This window comes from Pavona decussata, unplaced genomic scaffold (assembly GCF_977016875.1).
Source record: "Pavona decussata unplaced genomic scaffold, jaPavDecu1.1 SCAFFOLD_16, whole genome shotgun sequence".
Taxonomy (NCBI): domain Eukaryota; kingdom Metazoa; phylum Cnidaria; class Anthozoa; order Scleractinia; family Agariciidae; genus Pavona; species Pavona decussata.
Window position 1 is genome coordinate 2,689,860 of NW_028145439.1, and position 10,422 is coordinate 2,700,281.

The window sequence follows — 10,422 nt, forward strand, 5'->3', positions numbered from 1 at the left end:
CACTGTGGCGAAAAGAATAGAGCATTAAGTTGGAGCACTTTAGTCACGAACCAAAAGCATAATGTCAACAAAGCGTAGGAGACCGTGACAGAGAGACCTTTTAATGTATACGTGTTTGTCTTTTTCACTGATATCAATTTTCAGGAAAAGGAAAGAGTTATTATGTTTCGCAATAAATTTAAAATGCGCCTACCTCTTGCCCCGAAATTACAAATCGAAACCTTTTATTAGCGCCGGGCTCATTTCGAATAAAAAAAGGTATTTTATCGCTCAGTTATAATTATTTATTGCTTTTTATTATTTTATCCTTTATATAGTGTCCTCCTTAGAACAAAATATTGAAATTAAATATGACATAGAACGTTTACTTGGTTGATAGTGACCGTTTGTATACGGCCGATCCAGATCGTCCATCAAGAATTCGAAGGTTTTTTTACAAATCTAATTAATTGTGTAAACTCTTCTAATAACATTGAATTTTTTACACAAGGACAAAAAAAAAACTAAATTCCGTGAATTATTGACAGCGCTGGACACATTTGACGTGCTTAGGCCTATAGATATGTAAATAACAGTTGTACGCCTGACCACTCTGGGTGCTTCTAAGGGTTATATATTTGGTTTACACCTATTCCTTCCATTAGCATGGGAAACTAATAGCTACTTGGATCAGTGTACTTGGAAGGAAAGTAGGTACTCATTCCATTCTTCAAACCAGCTGAGCAAAACAGCAGTTTGACCTATTTCTTCTGTTTGCCATCTCCAGAGAATAACAATGGGAAAAGTTCAACCACCAGAGTGGGATTTCACCAAAACTGCACCAAAAAAAGGCATCCGTTTATTACTAAGTGTTATCAGCAAACTTACAAGAAGCAGGTTGTGCCCTCGAAACATTTCAAACTAAAAACTGCATTATTTAGTGACGAGACTCGAGAATCACGTCAGGCTCTCCAGCCAATGGGGCAGTGGTTTTCAGGAAAAACAATAAGGCGGGTAAAGGGTAAAGTTTCGGAGTTGCAAAACAAATGTTTTTAACGGAGAATAAGTCATAAATTAGCGAGTGGTAAACGAGTGTGCTGGTGCCACTTTTCGGAACAGAACACTGGATTTGCTACTCCTGTCATTTAATTGACATCTTAATTAGTTTTCTTATTCAAATTTGGGTAAATAAGTCGTTGACTTTGACAGAAGAGTGGCTGTTCTCGGCAGGTGTTCAAGCAAGCGCTCCCGTGCTTATTAATCTGTCTGAATTTATCCCTTGTTAAAATCTTTACAGGAAGTTTAAAAAAGCGCGATTTAGCTACAGATCATCTATTAATATGTAAATAAATAAGAACGAAAATAATAAATTTCGGTAACTACAATGCAATTGTCATCTTAGGAGACAGATTTTGCCACCAGCATTGTCGTTTTTAACATTTCAGGGTTTTATATGCTGTTCAAGATCCTAACTTCTGTCATACTATTTGTTCTATTCAAGCGTCTCTTGATGATTCTTGTCACGTCCGTTTTTAAAAACAAAATCAAGAGTAAACTTTGTCGACTTTGCCCCACTGAGTTGATGAATTTAGATTTGAGGCGTTTAATCAACTTCCAGTGAAATTTTTCGCGAAGTCTTTTTCCGCTTTGCGTCGGTTTGAATATATCTGTTTAAGCGTTAAGTGAGACAGGAATCACAAGCTCGGCAGTGGCAACGATCGTTTAGATTTGCAGTTGTCTTTTTTCCGGTTAAACCTAAGACGACCACGAATTTCTTCCTTTTCTAATCGAACACAAAGAATGAATGGCATCATTCCAAAGGTACTAATTCGATGAACAGTAAAGTTGTCGCACAGTTTCTTTGACTGCTCGCCTCACGTCTCTGATCTTCCAGCAGTAAAGAATCGGGTTTAATGTCGAATTTAGAAAAACTAAAGTCGTGGTAAATTCGAACGCGAAAAAAATAGTCGAAGATATACTTCGGTCCCTCAATGTAGCTCCAATACCATATGGAAGATAGCAAAAAACTAATGTCAACTGCAACCACAGTGCACTGGAGACTGTCTTCCTGTATCGCGCTACGTTCATTGGAGTGGCCTGGCTTGGTTGCTCTTGAAAATTGGCTTGTACTACAGTTTGATGATGGCTCAACTTAAGGAAAATCTTCGTGTACGAGCTAATTGAAGTCAAAAGACCCAAAACTGTAACTATATTGCCGTACCACAATGGTATGAGGGAATTCCAAACGCTTAAGGTTGAGGCGATTATTGACACAACCCAAAAACAGATCACTACCGCATATGTTCGCTTCAGAGTTACTACCTGTCTGTATCTGAGGCCCAACAAGAGGGCGAGAAGTCTGTCCACGCTTATGGCTGCCAGTGTCAACAAAGACACTGCAGCTAAAATGTAGCCTGCTATGTAAAGAGAATCCAAGGCGTAGCGACAAACTGTCCAACTCCCACTGACCATGGCCATTAAATAGATAGCATACATAGGCTCTGAAACAAGGCCAACAAACAGATCAGTTGTTGCCAGGGATCGAAGCAAAAGTTTGGATGGTGGATGAAGGGAAGACGCCTTACGGAGAGCGACTAGGATCAGAGTGTTCCCCAGAAATGCTGTTATAGACATGAAAATGTTCAACACGGAGAGAAATGTCAGCTGGATCAGTGTTCCATTAGATAAACTTGGGGAGCAAGTAAATTTTTCACCAGCTACGTTCTCTCCTTGTGCTGTCATGTTTGTTGTCGCCATTCTTGTTCAATATTGATATAAATCAGCCGCAGAGGATGTTCATATCTTTATGTATCGTAAACCTAGTTCCCAGTGTCTCGTAGAACCTGTCAACGAGGTTAGCTCTGCACTCTGTTCCAGGCTCTCGGTATACTGAGCGAAGGCGAGGGCGGGCAAGGGTTACCGTGTAGCATGAAAATTTTGCGGGTCCTAATTTTTGCGAATTTTGCGGCTTGACGTCGATCCGCAAAAATTAGTTCCCGCAGAAAAAAACACCCGCAAAATAAAACGCCGCAAAAATTTCACTTTTAATAGATCTGCGCCACTGGCGCGATATACATTGGACTTAAACAGACCAACCATGCTCTAGTGGCGCTTCTGCGGCGGCCTGCACAGAAGTTATTTCAACTCTTGAAACTTCAACTGAACAAGAGTGAACTATTATCACCGACTAAGTCTGCCTCATTGCGTTACACTAGGGCAAAGTGTTTGCATTTTAGCAGGCCGTTCCCAGTTAGGTCTCAAAGTTGTATACTTGCTACATCTTTCACTCGAAAGCCCCTCTGTATGCCTAGAAAGGTTTCAGCTACGGGTAATTCAAACATTCATACTGCTTTCTTATAAAACAATATAGTGTTTGGTTGTGCATAGTAGGCGAGGTAGGCTTTTTGTTTTGTTTCGTTGTTGTTCAGTCCCTTTACGCAGTAAGGTATTACAGTGGTATGTCTCTAATATGTAAGTAGAGTGAACTGTGACTCAACATACCGTACAATAAAAGTTAAAAGTATTAAGGTTTCTTCCACTTAAATGTTCTGCTGCTTGAACAGAGCATCGCAAAAATTAATTCCCAGCAAAAATTTCAGTCATCTCGAACCGCAAAAATTTGTTCCCGCAAACCACAAAAACTAGCCAATCCGCAAAATTTTCGTGCTACACGGTAGCGTTTCTTTCCCCATTTGATAGGCCATTTCCGAGTTGCTGTGAACGTCATTATGAAAGCGAGCTAAGAGTAGTATGGGATATGAGGGGATCGACGCATTTTAAATTGTCCGACTGTTACACTTTTTATTTTCAATTGTCCAACTGTTGCACTTTTTAAAGGTTTTCGCTGCAATAATAACCAGGCTGTTTTACTTTTTCCCAGAAATTGCACCAAAAATTGCACCAAAAAACTGCGCAGAAAAACTGCGCAGAAAATTGCGCCAAAAAATTGCGCTGATTTTTTGCGCCGATATTTTTTTAAAAAAATAGAATCAATTATTTTTCCAAGTCGAAATATCCTCAAGGCATTTTCAGAAGAAAACTTTTTGGAATTCTATATTAAAATATCCACAAAAGTGCGTTTAAAATAATCATCATGTGAAATCATTAGTCATTTCTACGCTTGGTCTTTTATTTGGTTTTTATGGCTCAGGCGAAGCCAGGAGTTTAGCTTTTCGGCAGCGCAGCGCGAGCAGGGGATTGAAAAGCGTTAAAAACTCCCCCGAGGTTTCGGTGGGAGGAGGAGCGAAGCGACGATGGACCGAGGGGATTATTGCGATAATAATTTTCCAAGGTTGAATCCATAAATTGCGTAAATAATTTCCCAAGGTCAAATCCAAAAAGGCTTAAAGAGAAACCGCTTATATATAATATGGAGAAAATTCCAGAAAAAAAATCTAATCATATATATATGGATTCATTGGAAAAATTATCAAAATCTGAATTATTTCAAATTATTTCCAAGCAAAGTAAGAATATTGATATATTAACAAAACAAATGGAACAATTAATTAATATGAATAAACAATTAATAGAACCAAAAAACAAACCAGTTCCAGTAATACCAGTTACAACACTAAGAACTAAAATAATTAAAAAACCAGTTTCAGAGCCAAGGAGAAATGTCAAGCAAATGATTAAAGAATATGAGGAAAATATTAAGCCAGTTCCACCTCCCCGAACTAAAATAAAGCAAGTGAATAAAGCTTTGAAAGGTTTTACTGAATCATATGAGGTTAATATAATAGATGAAACAGACCCTTTAGTTCAATTGCAAAAAACAAGACAAAAACTAGGATTTTATATCAAAAACATATTAGAATCCATGAAAGGTTTGAAGTTTATTGAAACTCTGAAAGTGACGTTTGAAAAAACAACAGGTGATATAATTATATCCAAGACGGCATATTTTAACAGTAAGGCTCAAACGATCATCAACCAAATAGAAATTGCTGAAGCACTAAAATTGACTGCAGAACAAATCTTGAATAGGATAGCTCAATGGATATCAGAGGGTTCAGGATGGATCATCATAAAATCAATCGACAATCATTATCTGAATATTGTACGATATAAACCAATGAAGGGTTCATCGTATCTTAAACTGCCAATTGAATTACAAAATAAGAAAGGATTAATTAATCTGCAGAATAAAGACAATGAATGTTTTAGATGGTGTCATGTGAGGCATCTATGTCCAATGGATAAAGACCCACAGCGTATTAAAAAATCTGACCGAAAATATGTTAGTGAATTGAATTATGATGGAGTTGTATTTCCTGTTTCCCTCAAACAGATAAATAAAATTGAATTACAAAATAAAATCAATATCAATGTTTTCGGTTATGAGAATAAGCAACCATATCCATTATTTGTCTCAAAAGAAAAGTTTGAAGATCATATGGAATTATTGCTTATATCTGAAAATGAGAATAAACATTTTGTGTACATCAAAGATTTTAATAGATTTATGTTTAACCAAACCAAGCATAAAAATAAGAAACATTTTTGTATGCATTGTTTGCAATGTTTTAGCACAAAAGATGTGTTTGATGTCCACAAGAAAAACTGTATTGTAATAAATGGTACACAAGCCATAAAAATGCCAAGTAAAGATAACAACATTTTAAAATATAACCATTACCACAAGCAATTACCAGCTCCATTTGTAATATATGCTGACTTTGAAGCTTTAACAGAACGGATACATGGTTGCCAACAGAACAATGATAAATCTTTTACAGATGCTTATCAAAAGCATACAGATTGTGGATATGGGTATAAAGTTGTTTGTTGTTACGATGATAAGTATACCAAGGATGTTCAATATTATAGAGGTGAAAATGCTGTTTACAAATTTTTGGAAAAAATGTTAGAAGAAGTAAGTTACTGCAAAAATATTATCAAACAAAAATTCAACAAGCCATTGAAAATGACTAATGTTGATGAAGAACAATTTAAAAAAGCTGATAAGTGTCATATTTGTGGTATATTGTATAATGACAAAGATATAAGAGTCAGGGACCATTGTCATATTACAGGTTTGTTTAGAGGTTCAGCACATCAAGATTGCAATTTGTCGTTTAAACTCACTGGCAAGATACCTGTGGTTTTTCATAATCTGAGAGGATACGATAGTCATTTTATAATGCAGCAGATTGGTGAAATTGTTAAAAAACATACATATGTGAATGGAAAAGGTGAGGAGTGTCAAATGAATGTCAATGCCATTCCAAATAACATGGAAAAATATATGGCTGTTATGTTGGGAAATAGTTTGGTATTTATTGACAGTTTTCAGTTTATGAGCCAATCACTTGCTAATCTTGTTAACAATCTTCCAAAAGATGCTTTGAAATACACGAGAGAATTTTTCAAAAAGGATAAATATTTCAATCTAATGACTAAGAAAGGTGTATACCCATATGATTACATGGATAGTTTTGATAAGTTTAAAACGACTGAATTACCATCAAAAGAAGAGTTTTATAGTCAATTGAATGATGAGCATATATCTGATGAGCAATATGACCATGCAAAAAAAGTTTGGAAAACCTTTAAAGTAGAAAATATGGGAGTATATCATGATCTTTATTTAGCGAGTGACGTAATTTTATTGGCAGATGTTTTTGAAAATTTTAGAAAAACGTGTTTGGAATATTATAAGTTAGATCCGTGTCATTATTTCACAAGTCCGGGTTTGAGTTGGGATGCTATGTTAAAAATGACTGGTATCAAATTAGAACTTATGACTGATATTGATATGTTCCAATTTATTGAAAAAGGTCTAAGAGGTGGTATCAGTTACATTGCTAATCGATATGGAAAAGCAAATAATCCCTACATGAAAGAGTATGATGAAAAAGAACCATCTTCTTATATCATGTATCTTGATGCAAATAATTTATATGGTTGGGCTATGTCACAATATCTTCCAACAGGAGGTTTTAAATGGATGTCTCAAAATAAAATCGATGAACTTGACTTAGCTAAGTATGATTCCTCATCAAAAAAGGGATTAATATTGGAAGTTGATTTGGATTATCCTACCTCACTACATGATCTTCATAATGATTTTCCAATAGCACCAGAACAAGTTTGTGTAAAAGAGAATATGTTGTCGAATTATTGTAGTACGATTAAAGAAAAGTATAATATTTCCATTGGTCAGGTTCATAAATTAATTCCAACTTTGTCTGAAAAACGGAACTATGTATTACATTACAGAAATTTGCATTTATATCTTGATCTAGGTTTGAAAATAACCAAGGTTTATAGAGTACTTGAATTTGATCAATCACCATGGCTAAAACAATACATAGATTTCAACACTCTTAAAAGAACTAATGCCAAAAACAGTTTTGAAAAAGATTTCTTTAAACTTATGAATAATAGTGTATTTGGAAAAACAATGGAAAACCTCAGAAAAAGAGTTGATGTAAGGTTAGTCACTGATGAAAAGAAACTTGTTCAATTAACATCAAAACCAACCTATGTTTCAAGTAAAATTTTCAACGAGAATCTAGTAGCAGTTCATAAGATAAAAGAGACATTAACATTAAATAGACCAGCATATGTTGGGATGTGTATTCTAGATATAAGTAAAACACTAATATATGATTTTCATTATAACTACATGAAATCAAAATACGGAAACAGAGCAAAATTATTATTTACAGACACTGATTCTCTAACGTATGAAATTAAAACAGAAGATGCCTACAAAGATTTTTGGAACGACAAAGATAAATTTGATAACAGTGATTATCCAGCAGATAATCCATTTTATGATGCTAGTAATAAAAAGGTAATAGGTAAGTTTAAAGATGAAGCGGCTGGCAAACCAATAACGGAATTCATTGGTTTACGTAGTAAAATGTATTCATACACCAAAGATGATGGTACCAACAATAAAACTGCAAAAGGTATTGCAAAAAATGTGATTAAAAAAGTCATTAAACATGAGGATTACAAAAATATATTATTTAACAACGAGCAAATGTATCATAACATGAAAACGATCAGAAGTGATTTGCATATCCTCAAGAGTTTTTCACTAAACAAAGTTTCATTGTCATGTTTTGATGATAAAAGGTATATACTAGATGATGGGATAAATAGTTATGCATATGGTCACTACCGAATAAAAGAAGCAGGAGATTGAATCACCAGTATATGCTAGATCAATTTTTCAAAGAATCAATAACGTATTCAATTAATAATTCAATTTTTCGATTTTTCAAAGGTTGTAAACATTCACATATTTTAATCAATGTTGAGAAAAAGCCATTTTCTCCACTTATGAATTTTTCTTTCAAATATTTTAAACGATCTTCAGTGATATATCCGAGAAGAGTTTCATCATTTCGATAATTATAATATCTCAACATATTATCAAATATTTCTGAATTACATTGGCGATTATATTCATAACATTTGTATAATAATTCGATGTAAAGATCACTCATATAATAATAATGTAGATTTCATTTTTTATACGGTTTAAAGAATTGTCACTATTATAAAATATGATAGAAATTTCTGATAAAAAACGTGATTATTCGTTTGTGGCAAATAATCATACCAATAAAAAATTTGTAAAAGCCATCAATTGTAGTAATAATGAGGTGACATACTTTAATAGTATGTATGCTATTCAACAATATCTTGGTATTAATGCAGGGATAGTAAAAATGGTTTGCGAAGGTATTAACCACTGCAAAACTGGAATTTTCAAAAAGAATGGTATTTCTTACAAATTTGAATATGTGAAAAAAGAAGATATGCCGGATGATTATATCAAATCATCAAGAACAGGAGAAAAAAGAATGAGATTATTAAGCGATGAAGAAAAATGGGCTAAAAGAACATATACCTGTGAATGTGGTCAAACAATGAAAAATCAATATAAAAATTATCATAGAAAAAAATGTGGAGAAATTAATGTATATTAACACCCGTTTTTTTCGTCATTTTTTTTATATCTTTTTTTGTCAGTTTCACTACAAAAGGCTTTTTAGAAGACTTTTTTGACATTTTATCTGTTTCATCATTTGAATCATTTGAATCATCAGAAGAGTCAGAAGAGCCAGAAGAGTCAGAAGAGTCTTCTGAAAACATGAAATATTCAGAATAATCATCGATTTCATCATCGTAAACTCTACTTCTAGTTGCTGTTATTTTTTCGTAAATTTTCTTATAGTCAAGGTAGTTACTTTTTTTAATAATGTATAATAATTTATTTTTCCAATAAGGATCATGAAATTTTTTTTTATTTGATGGGAAGTCAACAAGAGCATTTAATTCATCAATATCTTCAATGATACACTTCCAGGAGTGTGCGTCATCATGTGAATATGCCAGTTCATTGAAAAGTTTTTTTTTCCAATCTATATTATCCATATATAATATATGATATATTAATTTCTGTTTAAACCATTAAATTCTTCAACGGTATCCAAGAATTAAAATCATCACTATATCCTTTCCATTTCACTAAAGCTTGTTTTTTCTTGTGATCTTTCCGGATGACTTTGTCAATTCTAAAGACCTCTTGTTTTGCTTTTAACAATTCAGCTTCATAAAAGCTGCCTTGTATCTCTTCATTATTGAGATCTTTCAGTTTGTAAGTGATTGGATTGGTGTATTGGATTTTGTCGATAATGAACACTTCTTCAGTCCAATTTGGTGTATAACCTTTATCAAATAGCTTTCTTTTATACTTTGATATCCTGACCTTGTCACCTACTTTAAACTTAGGTAATTTTGGTTGCCTCATATCACCATATAGGTTGAAGTAAACAGTTCCTTTATTTTTCTTTTTTCTGGCTTCTGTTGGTGTCATTTTGATTGAGCTGTGTTTAGACATATTATACTGTTTCAACAACATGGGTAATATATCCAGATACATTGTATTGCCTTGGGCAGTGAACTGCTTCCACATCTTGGTTTTGATTGTTCTATTCCATCTTTCCACCACTGATGATTTTTCTTCATTTTCTGTTGAATAGAGTTTTATGTTGTGTTTATGGAGTAAGTCTTTCATATGTTTGTTGTAGAACTCTGAGCCTTTGTCAGTCCATAGATACTCTGGTTTATCCCCTTCTTTGAAAATCTGTTGGAATGCTTTGGTTACAGTTTCACCTTTCTTATCTTTTAACGGAACAATCCAGCCGTATTTACTGAAGATATCTATAACCATGAGAAGATACTTATAACCTTTGTTCCATTTACTCAACTGTTGCATTTCAACAAGATCAGCAGCCCATATTTCATCAACATGATTAACAATAACACGCCGTCGAGTAAAGTTACGCTTTATGGGTTTATGCAGTTCATCAGCTAATGTTTCTTGCCAGTTTTTACTCGACGGTTTTTGGCGTTTTTTGAAGCTCCAAGTCCAAGCTTTTTCTTTGTGGCTATTGCAGCTTGAGCTAAGCTTGTACC

General features: G+C 33.9%; 1 protein-coding gene across 1 annotated transcript; it reads right to left on the reverse strand.

Annotated features, from left to right (window-relative positions):
- Positions 1 to 145: 145 nt before the first annotated feature.
- On the reverse strand, positions 146 to 2,755 carry LOC146487325 (melanocyte-stimulating hormone receptor-like). Its single transcript, XM_085085615.1, has one exon. It carries the CDS (start codon positions 2,734 to 2,736, stop codon positions 1,804 to 1,806), a length of 933 nt encoding a protein of 310 aa, XP_084941741.1. The 5' UTR covers positions 2,737 to 2,755; the 3' UTR covers positions 146 to 1,803.
- Positions 2,756 to 10,422: the final 7,667 nt, after the last annotated feature.

Excerpts from the sequence above, each read along its gene's own strand:
- LOC146487325 (XM_085085615.1), bottom strand. The coding sequence starts at position 2,736 with ATGGCGACAACAAACATGACAGCACAAGGAGAGAACGTAGCTGGTGAA.